Source organism: Numenius arquata, chromosome 6 (assembly GCF_964106895.1).
Source record: "Numenius arquata chromosome 6, bNumArq3.hap1.1, whole genome shotgun sequence".
Classification (NCBI taxonomy): Eukaryota; Metazoa; Chordata; class Aves; order Charadriiformes; family Scolopacidae; genus Numenius; species Numenius arquata.
Window position 1 is genome coordinate 63,615,805 of NC_133581.1, and position 19,099 is coordinate 63,634,903.

Here is a 19,099-nt window from a genome sequence, read left to right on the forward strand (position 1 = left end):
TCCCTGATCCTGTTGTGGCAACTCACAGATGTCAGTAGTAAGCATTTGTGTGACAGGAAAACTAAATGAACCAAGAAAGGCAAATAGCAAATGAGATTGGACAGCAGGAGAGCAAAGTATGGCTTCTCTGGGGATGCGGCAGGCAGGCTCCCATGGGATGCTGAAGGACAAAAGAGCACAGGACAGCCGGACAGTCAAAGACAAGCTCGTTAAAGCACATCTATGGCTCGTCCCACCAGCAAGAAAATGCCCAGATACCGCAGCAAGGTACCCTGCCTGGGCAGGCAACTCCTGACCAAGCCAAAACACAAATACAATATGCACTGGAACAGATTGCCCCGAGAGGCTGGAATGTCAAAATCCCACTGAACAACATCTTGAGCAACACAATATAACCTCATTCAAATTTCAATTTCTCCACTATGTTTAAACTGATTAAAATCTGCTCCTAAAGTACGTATTTCATTCAGTTCTGGACCACCAAACAGATGTGGACCGGAAAATACTCATGTTGTTATCATAGCAAAACAAGAAATCACAACTACAAGATTTTCAGTTGAGGGAGGGAGATAAGAGAATGCTACAAATTAATAATTAAGCCTGTAGGAATTTACATGGAAATTCTCCAAGTACCTGCTACATACACGTTACTATATGTAGAAATACCAACACCTTTAATCCAACACTTTATTTTCATATGTTTTTAACTTACACAAAATAAAGCTATTAAGGATGAAGTCTTATAAAACAACAGATTGTTATTCATCATAATGGGGTTTTTTTACATCAATAATTTCTATTAATTAGACTTGGAAAAAATATCTACCTAGCAACAAAGTATTTACTGTTTTCACAGAAGCTGTAGCATTTTGATGGTTTGGAGCACAGATTTGAAATCACGGAATCACGGAATTGTCAGAGGTGGAAGGGACCTCTAGAGATCATCTAGTCCAACTCCCCTGCTGAAGCAGGATTGCCCAGAGCACATCACTCAGGACTGCATCCAGGTGGGTCTTGAAGATCTCCAGAGAAGGGGACTCCACGACCTCCCTGGGCAGCCTGTTCCAAGGCTCTGTCACCCTCACCATAAAGAAGTTTCTCTTCATATTTGAATGGAATTTCCTATGTTCCAGCTTGTGCCCGTTGCCCCTCGTCCTATCACCGCAAACCACTGAAAAGAGTCCGGCTCCATCATCCTTCAACCCACCCTTTAGGTACCTATCATTCATTCGTGGTGCATCACACTGCAGATGCTCATGCCCTTCACATTCCCTCTCTCTGGACGGTGGGGGCTGGAGGCTGTGGGTTATCTTTAGTCACTCGCAGCCTGTGTTAACTGAAAAGTTCAGAAACAGCAAGAGACTGGGTCAGATGTAGTATTCATATTGGACCTCAACACCCACAACAAACTTGACAACCGCGAAGGCAAGCAATTATTGAGATAGTGGGAGCTAGGAAGCTTAATAGCATTCATCAAAATGAAACGAAACCCTGCTCTTCCAAACATAAACTCTCATAGAAGCTGCATTAAGTAGTATGTAAATGCTTCAGGCAATAGTAGCAGAATGAAGATGCAGGCTGACAACTCCACTTGAGCACAGTGGAAACGAAGCTTATGGGTCAGTGAAAGAGGTGTAGCGGCTATTTGGCCGACACCACAGTACATCACTACACCAATAATGCGCCAAGGAGAAACAGCTGATAGCAGAGAAAGGCCACTTCGGTATTTCCCTGTGAAAACTCACCTATATACACATCTGAAAATTCATATACCTACATCTTCTCAGATTATAGTCTAAACAGGATGAAGAGTTAACCCCCCTGGAATTCTAGCTATCCCTTGAGGCTCCGACAGGCTGAGTATGGGTGTAACAATCACAGCATGGGCAGGTATGCTACATACCAAACTTCAAGGACAGCAGTGAAGTCAATGTTCCATATCAGAACAGATCATTAAGTAATTTGGGGCACAAAATTCAAGGTGTAGCATTAAATTAATAAAACCATCCGTTCCATACAAGCATTTTTTCTGGGAAATTAGACAACTGGAAAATTAGAGCCAATTCCAAGGCATAATGTTCCTTCGCTGTTGCATACTGGCGAAGTGTACTTCTTGGCCCCTCTCTAACTTAGCATCAACACAGTTTTAAGTGGTTGATGGTGAGTTTTGGTGGGTTTTTTTTCCCCAATGTTTAAAAAAAAAATGCTCTGAATTAAAATTACTGTTATCATGTAATTGCAAAATCAGTAATGAGGAGACCAAAAAAAAAAGTGTTAGGATGAAGTCTGACCATTTAACCTTAGTTAAGATCCCTTCTGCACACTCTAACACAACTCTAATCCTATTTGATAAAAGGCAGGCTGTAATACAAAAATTAAACTGAATCAGAACCGTTCATAGAAGAAACAAAGCAGTTTTTCCAATATAGTGGAAGATATCTGGAGAAAAGGCAGAATGCTGATAAAATAGTTGCTAGAATGAAATTGTAGGATGCTAGAAAACAGTTTCATGGTTGAGAAAGTTTAAAAATCACCATAGAGAAACAGACCATATTCCCACATCAGAAACGGAGTTCTCTTATAAAGTAAAACCTAAAAATTAAATTTTTCACAGGTGGACACTGTGTGGTCTTCACTTCACTGAATTCTGCAATCCAAGGGGCAAATTTAAGAAGTCACAAAAACTTCCAGTTTCAAGAGGACAAAAGGAACATGACTCTGAATACAAATACTATAAACAACACTGTTTTCTAAATTTCTCAGTCCAGGTGCACAAAGTTTGCTGACACCTAAGACAACATTTGCTTTTCTGTGCTTCAATCCACCAACAACCATAAGACACAGGGTGCGGTAGCCCCCCGGCACCCCACAAGGATATTGAGAAGCCAGTATCTTAAGATTCCATAAAATTTTAGGAATTATAACAGTAGTATGGCACAAACTCCATTAAGAAAGAAATACTACGTTCACTGCAACATCACAATAAAATGAAAGCCAAGCAAAACACGATGGACCAAAACCTGGCATCTGACTTGTATGCAAACCTTTCACTTGACTTCAAGAGCAGAATTTGACCCCGTGAGTTCTCAGAGGAGCTTATGCACCCCAACATATTCGCAGTGGTTAAAATAGAATCCATTTTTATTCATTGCTAAAAGATTTTATTATTAGCAGCTCAGGACAACACCCAATTGTAAAAACAATGTCATGACATAATTCTTAAAATATGCTAAGCTGTTAAGATTAACACTACTTTGAGGTTCATTTATTTTAGTGACTTATTCATGACCCAACCCCTTTGAAGAAAATCAAATAGAAATAAAAAGAAAATATAATTTCTGCAGTTACCTTCTACCTAGCTGCCTTCTGTCACTATGGACAAGAATAGCGAACATTTTTGTATAAAAGTTAAAGAGTTACCAGGAATGCAAAAGTACCAAAAGCCCAACACAGTATTACAGCTCCCAAGTTGGTGTGAGTGGACTGACTTCATCTAAGAAGTCAATCAGGCTTCCTAAGCCAAGCAGAGGAGCTTCGTCAGGTACGACTGCCACAAAACTGTAGACAACTAGACTATATCTTTTGGTACGATGTATGACGAAAGTCAGAGAAGTGGGGCTGATCGGTCTTCAGAAGAGACTAAAATAAAATGTCACTGTGGACCTGAATTGCTGAAGAGCGGGGTATATTGAAGACGGAGCCAGACTCTTCTTGGAAGTGCTCACTGCAAGTATGAGAAGCGGTGGGCACAAGCTGCAATGTGGGAAATTCCAACTAGATCAGGAAAAAAATTTCACAACAAGACTAGCCAAACATTGGAACAGTTAGCCCAAAAAGGTGTCAAATCTTCATCTTTGGAGGCACTCAAAATCACTCAGGCAATCCCTAAGCCACCTGATCCAAGCTGGCCTTCCTGAGCAAAGGGTGGGATCACACAACCCTAAGACTCCCTTCCAACTCCAACTATTATGTGATTCTATGTCACTATAGAATTGGTGCTGACAAAGAGAAACAGCTTACTGAGAAATTCCTGGATGTAAATTAAGTAACTTTTTTTTTTAAAGTGTTATCTTTTATATCTTCTACAAAACCATTAAAAACTGAGTTTTAAATCTTAAAATTCTCATGTTTCCACATCTATTGAGTATACTTGGCTGTTCCTCATCTGTTCTGTAATTTGAAATGGAATCAGTGAGATAGTCCTTCTTCCCTGTACCAACTGCCTGCTACTAATTAGCTACAAATGATTGCTGTATTTCATTTTATTTTCCTTAATATGGATCAGTCTCATCCCTAATATAATGCCACTTTAGCTCTAATCTAAACATCATTTGTATGTATCAGTTATCCTGATTAGCAGTATAAAAAAACAAATGTTTTAATATAGAACCTGAGGGTCTATTTTGGTCACAGCTTACACTCTCTAGAAAAGAAATACAAATAACAATCAGATACTAAATGTGTGTAATCTCACTTGAGGTTAACAGCACCTATTATGATGCCCAAACTTGACTATGTCTTCCATCTTCTGGCAATATAATATAAAGTTATGCTCCCTAGGACTCTGAGACAACACTATTACTACCATGTTTGGGGAGGAGGGAGAAAAAAGAATATTAAAAAAAAAAAATAAATAAAAAAATCATTCTCTATAAACCCTCAGACTAAAGGCAAAAAAACCCCCAAAACCAATCACTTCTTGTTGATGGAAGCAGGGAGGAAAACAGACTTTACCACACAATCCCCTGAGGCATAGCAGCGTTCAAAGTTTACTTCGAACCTACGTATTTAATTATGCATTTCCCCGCTAATTTTCATAGCTTGTATTACAAATCTTACAGAATATCTCACAGGTTACAAATAGACTGGAAATGAGAATTGTCTTCTAATTGTTAATACGGTGCCTTCTAATTAATACAATCTGCTACCTGCCTCAAGGGGTACAGTGACCTGAGGAATCACCATCCTAAGATGTGAGACAAGAAATTAAAAGAAGAAAACAATAACAGGGTTTACAGAAGAATGCAATCAAAATATGTTTTCAGGCTTTTCCTCTTTTACACTGGTACATACAAATAAAACAAGCCATAAGCCTTTCCTGAACAGAGTGCTGAAAACACCTTCTCGTTACTGAAAGATAAGTGCTGCAATTGGACTTACAAAATCCCCGTTAGCGCAAAGGCTCCACTGGGTCTACCTTTATTATATGTTTGGACACAAAACAGCTCCTGCCATCAGGATATCACAGTTTATTTAAGCTGCACGCAGGAGAACTGCGTCAATAATCTTGTACTCTGCATGACTGCCAGATACCGAGTGAAAGCTTTACCCTGCATCCAACATTAAGAACTACAGAAGGACGCAAGAGGCCCTGAAAATTCTCCAGAAACTCCACTCTTATCACAGCAGACAACCTCCTCCACAAATCTTCCCAATCTCTAGGGGAGAAAGGATCTGGAGCAGCCTGGAGTGGCCAGTGTACAAGATCCAAGGCTTCCTGGAAGTGGTGGAGAAAGAAATCTGCAAGCCTTGCCACGTATCAGCCTCTGCAGACTGCCACAGCCAATTCTTTTTGCAGAAAAAGGAGGACCGCTGCCTTGCCTCATAAAAACCCCTCCCTTGAAGCTCCTCACTTTCGGGTACTTTTGCTTATACTATTTTTGTTGTTCTAGTACGGAAAAGATCTTCAACTGTAGCTGCAGGAGGGAGCATTTAGCAGGGTAGCTCTGTACGAATACAGAGAGGAGTCAGTCTTAAGTCTTAGTTCTTTCATTATTTAAAACTTTTTTTCCAACACACCACCCACAATTATTTACTCCTAACTACTCCAATATGGGTTTCCCAAATGCTATTTAAACAAAGCAATTGCCAGCTATAGCTTAAAACAAAACAATTGCCAGCTATAGCTTAAAACAAAACAGCGGGGATAAGAAGTAAACAAACAAAATCAATACCTTGCAAGGTTATCTGACACATCCTAATTTATTCTAATTAAAACACCGCACAAATCACAATCCACTGTGTTATACACCCTTCAAATATCTTGAATAAACGATCTTCTAACAGGCAATTAGACAAAGGTAAACTGCCTAATTTACAAGCTGAAGAGCAATACCTTTGTCGTGCATACAAGACATTATATCCCAATCAGGACAGATTTTAACCTCTTGCAGTTATCAATCAACGTGACCAAGAAATGTGAAAACATAGGTTGTTTTATTTTTAAATTGCGTTACTTTTTCCCCACCACTGACCAAGGCCCTGGGAAAGACGGATTTACATACCTGCTTTTGACTCGCACCTCACACAGCACTATATTAAAAGAAGTACCACGTTCCCATTCATCAGAGGCTTAAATTCTCATTGCTTTACAGTGGGGAAAAGCAAAATTTCAGTGTCGTCTAAAAATACTAAACAATAAACTAATGTCTTTGATTCAGAAGTAAAGAAAAGCTGTCAAAATTAGTCTAAAATATACAGCAATTCACAGACATTGTGACAGTGACAAAAATACAATTAGGTGTTATATTCAAATTCTGACCTAACTTTATAAAAAAAGCTAAAGAAATCAGGGGTTAGGCTTCTCACGACTGCCTTCATGGAAAAACCTTAATTTTGTGCTGCTCAGTGTGGTAAGACCGAGTGCAAATACTATAACTGAATGTATAGCATTTTTCCTTGAGAAAAAGGAAGAACTACAATAGTTGCACGGAGGCAATTACTGATTTTTGGCCAAGTGCTCTTTCCTCCAATTTATCTTGGCTCCTAAATTACAATTGCAGCATACTTATAATTAATGCATGTTTTAGATGGAGTCACGTTTGTTTTTCAATATATTTTAAATTAATTAGATTACACACTGAAGGTCTGCATTTTTTTATACACTTTTTTTTGTTTTTATACATTTTTTTATATGTTTACTGATACATACATATGTAAGGATATTTATGGTTGCATTTGGCCTTATTTTAAAAACGCCCTTTCTGAATGCAAAACTCACATTTAAGAAAGCACCAACCTGAATTAAAGGTATTTTTGTGTTTTCTCCAAACACTGAGATGATACTTCAGAACGCAAAGTTTTACAGCATAGTTCAAGCATTTCTGAAGCGCTATTTCACAACTGCAAAGTTATTCAGGACCCGCATAACTTTGATTCCTTCTTTCCTATTCATGTCCGAAACAAACACAGGAACTTGCAGACTCTCCACAGAACTTCCCTACCATTAATTCTTGTATTTGGGCCCAAATCTCTACCAGGTATCTGCAGTTAAATCAGACTCTGCTTATACACAGTAGCAGAGTTTGCCCCTTCTTTCTGGTTAAGAAGTGTTATTAGAAAGCAGAAATAGATGAAGATCCAGCAAGAGAGGTAAATCAGTTGTAGCATCTCCTGCCAAACATCCTATAGATATCTAGCTGTATTAACATTTAAAAAAACATTTCTATATTTTCAAGTATTTAATTTGTATACTCATGCCCTAGACGCAAGATAAGCAGTGCTGCAGACACTTTTTTAGGTAGTTAACAAACAGAGCTCTCAGCAGTTTTTCAGAACTTGCAATTCCAGAATGGTTTTCTGCAACAAATACAGGTTTTTGCATAAATCACGTTTGGTCGTAGTTCTCTCAGGATAAAAGACAGGCTGCGCTACAAAGGGTAAGTAACTTATGTTCCCTTTGGCTTCTTTCCCCAGCTCCTCAGTTTGAGAGAGCTGGATTACATACCCGCTTGCTGATGAGTCACATTCTAGGAATACCAGAAGATATTTTTTCCTAGTTTAATGCATTTATTTCACTTCTCTGTACAGTCTACCATTCAGTAAAAAAATAAAATTTTCAACATACTTAAGACTTCCTATCCCCTAGCTGTGTCCATACAAGTACACGACTTGGAAATTGAGAAGTACTAACTGGAAAATCAGAAGAAAACCAGTGTTTAGCCCCACAAAGCGTAATTTGAAGACTACTAATTTACATAAAGACCTGTTAAAGCAAATATCTTAAAAGAAGGCACAGCATTAAAAGTAAGCCACTCAATTCACCATCCAAATTCAGTAATTGCAGACTGTACCGGAGAGAAAGAGACATTTACAAATTTTACCATTCCATGTATTAAAAGGCAGCGATCCCCCTCATACCTGCTGCAATAAACTCTTTTGAAGGTGCACGGGGACCGCACGCCACATCTGCGTGGCCCATATACAATAATCCTGAACTGATGCCTCGGTTTTCATAACTGCGTTAAGTCTCAGTATTCAAATAGCCAGTCACACTTTCACGTTTAACACTTCGAATTCACACTCACTCCTTAAGGATGTTTAGTGCATTAACAATAAGCAACATCTTACAGAAAGTACTTAGTACAGTATCAAAGACTAATGTTGGTTTTGCAGATTTAAGCAAAGTGCTCAGCAAATTTTTTCTTTCTGAAAAGTTTCTACCAAGCAAGCAGTCAGGAATGATCTAGTATCTGCCTGGCAAACGTGACTATTTAAAGGCAGAACAACATTTTTTGAATGCAAGCTCTGGAAAGTAATTTATATCCCTACTTTCCATTCCCTTTTATTGCAACACATTTTCCTGCCAAAATAATCCATGCAAGAATGCATGACTGAAGGAATCTGCTCAGAGTTCAATAGTGTACTGTCAACTCCCTTAGTCTGATATATGACTCTTAATTGAGGCAATTGCCATCTTGCTCTTTTTTTTTTTTTTTTAAAAAAAAAAAGAAACAGGTTTTCAGGACTAGCTCCAAAGAAAGATAATGAAGAATAGCAGAAAAAAACTGTACCTTCACCGCTCTGTGACTAGTTCAATAAAAGCTAACAGTCATCATTCAGGAAGACAAAGCCTTTGCGTTTTGCAAACCAAATATAGTTAAAAGTCTTTACCTTCTGTTGACTTAGCAGTGACATCTGAAAGTGGATAGATAAAATTGAGAAACTCCATTCACATAACAATAACTAAATTCTAAATATATGATATCTGATGTTTTCTAAGTTAAACACTGAGGGTAGGAGTGTAGTTAGATTCTCCCTTTGCTAGAAAGGGCAAGATAAAAAAAAAGAAGTCATACTGTTGCACAGAATTGTATTTTTCCAAAATAAAGGTACACTAAAAAAAAAAAAAAATACTTGGGAGAATCTGTAAGAGTGCATATTGGTATTGAAAACAACCACACTAAACAAACACTTAGAGATCAATGGATTCACATTGATTTCATTTATTTATTATTCTCCAAACAGAAAAAAAAAAAAATTCTGAAAACAAGTGACTATATATAGCATTTCCTACTGAGAAACCCAACACTATTGCATGCTGTGTACAGTAGTAAATGTTTGCAGGATTGAGTCCTAAATTTATTTGCCCAATATTTGAGCAAAGTTGTAAGCTGTTGCCATTGCTCGACAATGAAAATACAACATTTCAAAAACCCATAGTTATTAGACAAAAATTATTTTCACGATAACTCTTATTTTGGTTACCCATGTCTGGGGTTTTCATCCTGTATTTGAATCCCATATTCAAAACACCACTATATGGCAGATCACATCATAGAGCAAAAGCATCTTTTTCAGAACAACGTTAGAACACTACATTTTTATTAAAAGTTTCCCCTTTCTTGCCTCCCAAAAGTGCATATGCTGTCAGTTTAAGGAACTAAACCTTTTAAGACGCTTATGGGAAATGTCAGTTTACACAGGACTGACAGCATTCAACGACTAAAATTGTAATATAATTACATTCCTTCAAATGTTGGTAATCTATGTAGATTTCCATAAACAACATTGTGCAGCTCAGCAGTTCAGAAGTAATTCGCTCAATACAGGAGATGTACAAATAATCACTCCATGTGTAGAAGAAGAGCGGATTTCAGTTGCAAAAGGCTCCTTCAAAATATGAAGTAAGGAATTTTTGAGGAAAAAGTCAGGTTAGGCAGATATATACAGACTCAACTAGCGCAAACCATGTTTCCTCATGAGGCCAGCACTTGATCTAAATGACGATATGCTTACTCTGAGACAGCGTCTGCAAACATGTTTGTGGTATTTGAACAAGCAATACAAATAGCTGGTCCCTGGTACACTTATCACATTTTTTTCTTTAAGTTCTTTTCACAGCACTAATCCATCAGAAAGTAATACACACACACAAATAACACTCTTTCATATCCTTAGCTAAAAGTTGTCTCAAGTCTCACGGTAATTCTTAACCAAATTGCTTAGGCAGAAAGTTTTTTGTTGTTTTATGTTTTGCCTTTTTTTTTTTTTAAACAGCATTTTCAGCATTGCCAGGTTTAAAACAGTCACTTTAGTTATCACTCCAAACTTCTATTCACTGCCACTTCTCACATATCCTCCCCATGGGCATTCCATAGCTCTACAATGTAAGTTTTGGACCAATATGATTCCCCATCAAGAAAGACCAGAATGTGAAGAAGCAAGGGGAAACAGGATAGCTGCTCCAGTAAATAAACCGATTGCCCCAAACGGTAAGAACTCACCACATATATCAGCTAGCACCAGAGACAAAGTCCAGCTTCACCAGACAGTTTGCTTACCTCCCGCAATTCAAGCCTCTGAGCCACCGCTTCCAGACTTTCCTGGCCCGTGCTTTCCACCGACAGCGTGAACTCCACAAATTCATTGTTGAGCAGCTGGATACGAGCCACCAAGCAACTCTTGCTGGATACTGTATAACGTCGAGTTCGTTTCAATTTTAACCCAAAAGGCAGAGGCATCTTCTTTTTCCCTCACAGATGGTTACTGATAAAGAGCTACTACCACTGGGACCTTGTGAGGGGACAAGTAGCTATCTCCTCTCAAAAGGTAAGGAGCTGTAAAGTCTCCAGAGATCAACCACCAGCAGCAGTATCCATTAAAGACAAGCAAGTTTTCCACCAAGAGACAAGTAGAAGGGGCATCCACTGGAACCCTAGCAAGGAACAAAAGAGAAAGAGAATAAATACAAGAATCAGGAATACTTTGTCTGAAAGGGGAATGGTAACATGGGAAAAATAACATGTTTATTTTTTCTAAATGTAAATAATCAGTCTACTTTTCCAAAATGCAGAGATGTTATGCATTCAAATACTGAAATAAGCACCAGAGTTTCTGGTTTTTCCACAGACAACACCAGTCTTTGGCAAGACAGATTTTTCTTTTAGATTTGCAAGTGAATAATGAGCATTCATCAAATGTGGCTTCAACGTCTTAAGAGTTAAGTATTTCTAAACTGAATCAGTATTTAAATGAAACACCTCTACGAAGTCCAAGTTGCCTAAGGTATTTCTAATACTGAACAAAGCCATTTTCTTTTAAGAGCAAAGCCAGCAATCTGGCTTGTTTTTCAGAGCGGCGTGCAGCCTCAGCCGCTATCTGTTGGATTAAACAACAACAAAAAAGCCCTATAAACGATTAACACAAAAAAAAAAAAGGCAGGCAGGAAGAGAGGCATTAAAGCTCACACCTTACCCACTTCCTACCAGACAATTAAAATCCAATTCCTCTAATCGTCCCTGAATTACATTATTTCTTATGTCGAACTGCCATACAATGTTTCAGGTTACTCTTTGCCACACCGAGAAAGCAGGCAAGCTCTGAGAACCACTTATTTTCTAATTTTTCTTGAAAAACATACATATTCCCAGCCGAAAGGCGGCCACCCATCTCCCCACCTTTCGCAAACACCTTCGTGCCTCCTCTCCGGTCAACTCCGTAACACTCAACCTTCGCCTTTCTCCTCCTCTCTGAGGTGTTTTCTGAACCGCGCGCACCCTAACCTGTGAAATTCCTCATTATCTTACTAGTGCTGGTTTTCAGCAGCACATGAAAAAGAAGAACATTTTCTAAATACAGGTGGGTGGGTTGTTTGGTTTTTTTTTTGCTGCAGAAGCGTGCGCGCTGAGGACAGTCGCTCCAGCCAGCAGGGGCTACCGCTGAGGAGGGCGCGTCACACACGGGAGGTAAAAGCCACCATCGCCTCAGGGAGGGGGTTTCGGTGCCGCCCTCACAGCCATGAGGCCCCCCCGGACCCCGCGTTAACACCCCTGGGCCGCGGGCACCGGGCTGGGCCGGTGAGGGCCGAGGGAGAGACCGGCCCTGGGCGAGGGGGCCGGGCCGCCCTGAGGGAAAAACTCCCCTCCCTCCTTCCTCTCATTGTTAGGCCCGGGGAAGCTCTGCCTGGGACCTCTAGCGGCAGCCCCTGAAAGGGAAAAAAAAAAAAACAAACAAAACAACCGCCTCCTTGTATTTTCAGGCTGGTGCCAATTAGTAGCAGGGTTTACAAAGGATAATTTGATTTCTGAAGAGTCTTAGAATGATCAGACAGGAATCACATGAGGATATGCGTTTATTTGGGGTGGGGTGGGGATCTGAAGAAGCAGTCTTCCTAGCGCACCTGTTTTTAAACTCTGAAGGTGTAACTATGAACAAATAGCCTCTTACTACTTGTACATTTATATACATACCTAGAAATTGAATGTTACTCGACGCAACCGTAAACTCTTTTGGTTGAAAATCTCACATCAGGCTCCCTTGTAAGCAGCAGGGCAAATAAGAAAGGGAGGCGGAAAGGCACCAGAGGCCTAAAACGGGGAGAAAGAGGAGGCAGCGCGGCATTTTTCCTCAATGACATCTTTGCAACCCTACTCCAGAGAACGACCATAAGCCTACTTCAGGACCACGTTTCTAATAATCTGGAAGCGGTTCTACCGTCCTACACAATCCCCATCCTCAACAGATAACTGCCTACAATCTTAATTGAATCAAAAAAAAACCCCGACCCAAACACTAATTTATTTTTGGGTGCAGCGGCGGAATAAATAACAACTGATAGCAACAGGTTTCCCTGAAAAATTTCAGGATACGTGGGGACTCCTCACTTTATTACTCGCTCTGCACTTTGATCCTCCAAATCCCGACTCCCCAGAGCAGCATGCAGGGAACGCTCCGCAGACAGAAGCTTTTAGTTTCCTGCCCACTGCCAGCAGAATCTCGCACTGGGTTTATTCCTGGCGGAGAAGCTTTTGGCTGACTGACCTCAGCTCACGTCCCCAGGGCCTGTTTTCCAATACATTCTGTGCGGAGTTACGCACTTTCTTCGGCGCTACAGCAATGAGAAAAAACCAACTTACTCATCCTTTTGAAAGCTGCAATCAGAAGCGCAGCGGTGTTTTAACCTCAGTTATTATGTAGTACCAATACGAAAGACATTCAAACTTCCATCAGGCCATTAGAAAAGTATTCTAAGGGCATGGGAAAAAAAAAAAAAAAGAAATTAAAAAAAAAATCACTAACCAGAGGCTGACCTGACAGGGGAAATTCCCAACCCATCTAATGCTGACATAAGGCAATCGCGGACTGGCAGTTAGTTCGCTCTGCAGACAGGTAGCAATGCAAGCATAGGAAGGAAGTTTAGAGCAGAATTTTCAGAACGTGCCAGGAGTGCTTTTCAGGTTATGATCTGTGGTTTGCATTTATTGCTCTACTGAACATTTACCCTAAACGACTTCATTTTAACTCGGTACACGTCTGACCTAATCTTCATTACTTCTGAAACACATCTACAACAAGGAAAACTTAACTAACTTCCAATCCATGTCACAAAAGACCAACTAAAAAAAAAATTCCTGACATATAATAAATTAACATTGTAGAATAAAGGCAAGTTTGATGAATAATACTGAGGAACCACTCAGTAACTTCTGCTAGCCATGTGTGATTCTTGCAAACACAGCTGTGCTGGTTTTATTCAGCAGCTGTGCATTCTGCAGTGCTAAGTGCTCTTATATTTACCTTCTGCATTACTTTAAATTCAGACACATCTGCATTGTTATAAAGTTACTTTAGCAAAAAGAAACTACACACTGCCAGGAGTTACAAACCCAACTGACAACCTCTACAATAACAAACCTTTATTTAGCAAGCCTGGAATTTTCAAACAACTGAAAATGTAACCAAACTTTGTACATTTATATTTCAACACAAACATCTAGTTTCAAAAATGTTATATTAGAATTTCAGCAACATGGCTGCGACTGACACATGATTATTGAGCACGGTAGTATCCTTCTTCACCTACACCTCTCACTCTCCCCTCAATAATCAGCATTTTATTGTCCCAAGATTTTTTAAACAGCCTGCATGAATGACAGCGTGCAAAATAAAACTAAAATATACAACGCCGAAAAAGGATTCCTATTATTTCAAATGCTTAAAATACATGTATTTCTTTCAGAAACATTCAGGGAGCCAAAAAAACCCAGAATACTCCACCCTCCCCTTGTTTTACCAGTTAATCTTTGACATGACTCTTGGACTGAGAGAGCAGCAATAAGTGCCTATCTCAAACCTCCCCTACCTCCAGAAGCACAGTTCCACAGCCTTTACTTTTCAAAAACTAAGTGCTTGAAACTCCTCAGTCTTACAGTGCACAGCAGAGAAGATCACCCACTATTTTTTTTTACTGTCTGCTGTTTTCCCCTTACCTTTTGCAGCGATCCAAAGACACCGAGTCTCCTTTCACATACGTGTAGCCAAAAAAACCCCACAGCTCTCCAAGACTTTTTCTCCCGGAGCCATCTCATCGGTATTCCTCGGGAACTGACTTACTGTGTTCCTCTCGTCCGAAACAGCTGCTATCTCGGCTAACCCACCTTCTTCTCAGATCACTCATAGTGAAAACATTCCTCACTTCCTGTCTCAAAAAACTTGCTCTGGATATCATTCCACTGGGTAAAGAGCTGGGGGTGGAAGAAAAATATTACAACAAAATAAACCTGTGCCAGCCAGCTCTTCAGGCTGCCTCCTTCATGTGACGCTGCGCTGCATGAGCACAAACGGCGTTTCTCGGGAATATTTTCAAATCGCCCGTCTCTGTGTGCCTCCGTGTGTGTGCATTTAATTTCTTTTCCTGGAGGCGTTCCCCTCGCTCTATCCATGCGGAAGGATACGCTGAAAGAATTAAAGCGAAGGCCCGTATGCTTGTAGCCCATTACCTCAGAGAGTTGGAATGCCTGGCAGGGAGAATGTCAGCAATGAACAGCTGCTTCTCTGGCTACGGGGGCATTACAGAAATAGGGGTTACAACAAATAGCAGGCAATCCTTGCTTTTTTTAATCATATGATCATTTATTTTAAGCCTTTCCAATTAAGGCAAATCTCTTACCAAAAAAAATACGTTGGTCTTATTTTCACGCAGCTTGGAAATGTTTTAAAAGCTTAATCCGTGTTCAATACCAAATGACTTAGGCACATACATTTACGTCTGCAGCTACAAACAAAAATAATTGAAAAGCTTCAGCTGTTGGTAATATACACAGCAAAAAAATGCAGATTAAATTAAAAAGAGTCTTTCAGCTCTTACTTGGATTTAAAACTCCCAAAGGTGTCAGTGGAAACTGTGCTTTTAGTAACAACCATCTTAGCAAGCATTAAATGCGTATCAGTTAAGTAATATTGTGTTTAAACAATGCAAGCATCGTATGAGGGGCTGCACTCCAGCGAGCCGGACAAAAGCATATACAAACTCGCAACAGGTCTGGGATGAGGGAAAAGGTAAAGTGAGGGTGCAAACGCTGACTCATGGCTAAAACTTAGAAAGTGTTTTGGTAACGTAAAGCGCACAAACACGCTACTGTCTGAGCAGGTCCAACCTGCAGATCTGCTATGCAAATAGCTTGTTACTCGGGAGGACACTAATCTCAGCTGAAGTATGTAGGTAATTTTGTACTCTGATGAATTCTTCTGAGTTATTTCTCTTAGACACAACAGGCTTTCCTCTAATCAGGGGAATCTCTTTTTTTCCCTCTCCCATACATCAGCCTCGGTTACGATGAGCAGCCCATCAGCCAAGGAAAGAACTCATTCAGGGGAATTTTTTTACATTGAATAAAATAAACTAACTTCAAAATGGACTAGGGAGATACCCTTTTTTAATGGTATTTGCTACAGGCCAGAATTATGGTTATTCAACAGAGAAAACTGGCCAATGCAATGCATGACAAACCCAAGCCATGAAAATTCAGGGTAACAGAGGCAACCCTTCCTATTTCTAAACAATTCATACTGGAAACAAGGTCTCAATTCTCTTATCTGTCACATTTCCTATTCTGAACTTCGATCACACCCATTTCCTGCCTGATTCCCTGCCTAGAAGTTGCATTTATTACAGTTTTCTTACTCTCCATGTTACCCCTTACTGTGTTTTCTCTCTTTGCATTTCTGTTAAAGACAACACATCATCTGAAGAGACAAGTAGGGTATTGTCAATATGCTGCTTTGCAGCTTACATTTTCTCTTTTTGAAGCTCATCAAACATTCCAGAATTAAATTTTTACTTCTGCTCCCTATAATCCCAGTTTGAATCCTAACTTTGTGTTTTTCTGCGCTTTCTCCAATTCACCCTATCTCATTTTTTGCCTCATCAGCTCTCCATTACCTGCTTTGCTCCAACCATCCACTCTAATAAATAGGACAAAGAGACCAAGGCATGCATGAACATGTGATGAACTCTGATATGCATCAATAAGACACAGCGTGATTGCCTCAGGGCGCTATGAAGTGCTTCTGCTTCTCCCCTTTAACCCCTGCTCAGGACTGACAGTATGCGTGGGTAAAACACCTGCACCTTTTGCTGTACTCTTTACTCTCTTGTTGAAGATTATGGGAGGAAAAGACTAATCATAGAATGGTTAGAGTTGGAAGGGACCTTAAAGATCATGGAGTTCCAACGCCCCTGCCATGGGCAGGGACACCTCCCACTAGACCAGGTGGCTCAAAGCCCCATCCAGCCTGGCCTTGAACACCTCCAGGGATGGGGCATCCACAAATTTCCTGGGCAACCCGTTCCAGTGCCTCACCACCCTCAGAGTACAGAATTTCTTCCAAATATGTAATCTAAATCTCCCCTCTTTCAATTTAAAACTATTACCCCTTGACCTATTGCTACACTCCCTGATAAAAGAGTCCCTCCCTATCTCTCCTGTAGGCCCCCTTTAGGTACTGGAAGGCCATTATAAGGTCTCTCCGGTGCCTTCTCTTCCCTAGGCTGAACAGCCCCAATTCTCTCAGCTTATCCTCATAGGAGAGGTGCTCCAGCCCTCTGATCATTTTCGTGGCCCTCCACTGGACCCGTTCCAACAGGTCCATGTCCTTCCTTTGTTGAGGACTCCAGAGCTGGACACAGTACTCCAGGTGGGAGTACTAATATCCTACAGCTGAATGTTGCAGCCCTTCTAGAAGTACAAAGTTTCTGCCTGTTGGGTTGAATCCTGCCCGCCCATGGTGGAGCAGGGATGAACCTACTTTGTTCTTATTGACATCTTCCCTTCTGGAACAGTTTTGATTCTTTTTCCATCCTGGTCCACATGCGTGATTGCAGTTGAGTGTGTCGGCCAACGGGGTGAAGGTTGACGGAAGTATTCACCTCGTTCCAATTCTGGGAACTCTCTCCAGCATCGGGTCTTTGCGCCGGCTAATAGTAAGGCAGAAAGGTGGAAGTGAGCCAAATAGGAAGCCGAATCAGTCACCCTGCTGGCAGAAAAGCCGTAGGGATGTATGTGCTCCTCAGCCTAGCGCAGAGTTACCCATTTGTGAGGAAAAACATGGGCAGGGTAATCGAGAAACTCTTAGTTAAAGGGGCATTCCCAGGATGCTGAAACAATGAAGAAGTCATGTGGAAAAGTATTTCTTTAGTGATTAATTTAGTGTATTGCAGTGTGTCTTAATGTTTAATTAAAGTACTAATTTAGTGATTTATTCACTACCCATGCAAAATAGTGAGCTCATGAACTGAAAAGTCAAAATACCTCTGATTCTATGAGACTCTTAAAGCTGCTCTCTGAACAAATTCACTTTATTCATCGCTCCTATGTTCTAGCCTGAAGCCTCCCTGTTTTTTCATCATTCCATTTCTTATTTGTGAAAAAGCAAGAGATGCTTCATCATGTATTTCTTGATGGTACTGGAGAGAATGGAAGGTGCTAGAAAAATGAGCGTACGTCTATTACATGCTTGAAGCCTGAAATTTCATGTTTGCAAGATTCATTTTTACTTACAAGGCACTGTAAATTGTTCAGCCACATTCTACTAAGTAACTAATTAAGGTAATAGAATTTTCCTAGAAGAAAACAGGGAGTTTTCCTACACATAACGCAGTGCTGAGCTTGAAGCTGTGAGCTCCTGTTGTTATTCACAAAGCATACATTCTTTTTCTTACACACAATATTTCTTTCTAAAGTAAATCCGTTAGTTGCTTATGAAATAAACTCAACTCCTATTTCTGTCCTTCAATAATTATTTTTCTTGTTCCGATAATAAAGTAATACAATGTACTTTAAATCTTAAGAGAGCAAAATGTGTCTCTTGAAGGTTAAAATGGAATGTTGTAATTAAGCTAATGTATTACTAGTTATATCTCACTGTAACTCCAGTATATTATAAGTATAGCCAGGCAAACAGCTCAGATCATTAGCAATAATTAGTCCAGGCTATCTCTGGGTGATGCTTGGTTTATATTAGGAGCAGTGATACAGGAAGAGATTAATCCAGCTGTTAACTACAATGCCTGGAGTTTATTTTACCCCGTGGCATTACCTGTAAAAGAGCCTTTATCTGTGGGCTGGGCTTTCTGTGGTGTCAGCGCTCGGTAAATCAGCTGAAGCGAAGCTGGGACGCTGGGGCAGAAGATAAACGGTTTGGCTCAAACACCGCTTCCACCGAGCCCTTCCTCCCTCTGCAACTGATCCTGGGTAGCAATAAGGCTCGCAGATGCAGCAACCTCTTTGGAAGGGGAAAAAAAAAGCACGTTGTTTTAAGCCTTGTCAGTCTAACGTGAGGTCACTCAACTGAGATTTAACAGTAAATTTATAGCATAGCTTTAGCAAGGCATTAAAAGCTACTTTGATGCTTTGTGTATTCCTATACAATAAGGTATTTGTTTTTTTAACAAACAGGTATTCAAATCTTCAATTTTTGTACTTTTTAAGAAAGAGGACCAATATTAAAATAACCTCTTAGTTAATCTTAGGACATTTCACACTTACCCCAAGCCACATGACAGGACCTTATAAACCAGTTTTATAAAAACCAGGAATGA

The 19,099-nt window shown here is 40.1% G+C and overlaps 1 protein-coding gene across 2 annotated transcripts in view; it reads right to left on the reverse strand.

Moving 5' to 3' along the window:
- Nucleotides 1-14,916, reverse strand: part of PTPN21 (protein tyrosine phosphatase non-receptor type 21) — a 39,036-nt gene extending 24,120 nt beyond the window's left edge. The window contains exons 1-2 of one of the 2 annotated variants that reach the window (XM_074150015.1): nucleotides 14,490-14,916; nucleotides 10,563-10,936 (exon numbers count right to left, since the gene is read on the reverse strand). In XM_074150015.1, coding sequence (XP_074006116.1) covers nucleotides 10,563-10,742 — 180 coding nt within the window. In that variant the 5' untranslated portion in view covers nucleotides 10,743-10,936; nucleotides 14,490-14,916. The remainder of the gene's footprint in view (nucleotides 1-10,562; nucleotides 10,937-14,489) is intronic. The other variant, XM_074150014.1, reaches the window with a different exon arrangement.
- Nucleotides 14,917-19,099: the final 4,183 nt, after the last annotated feature.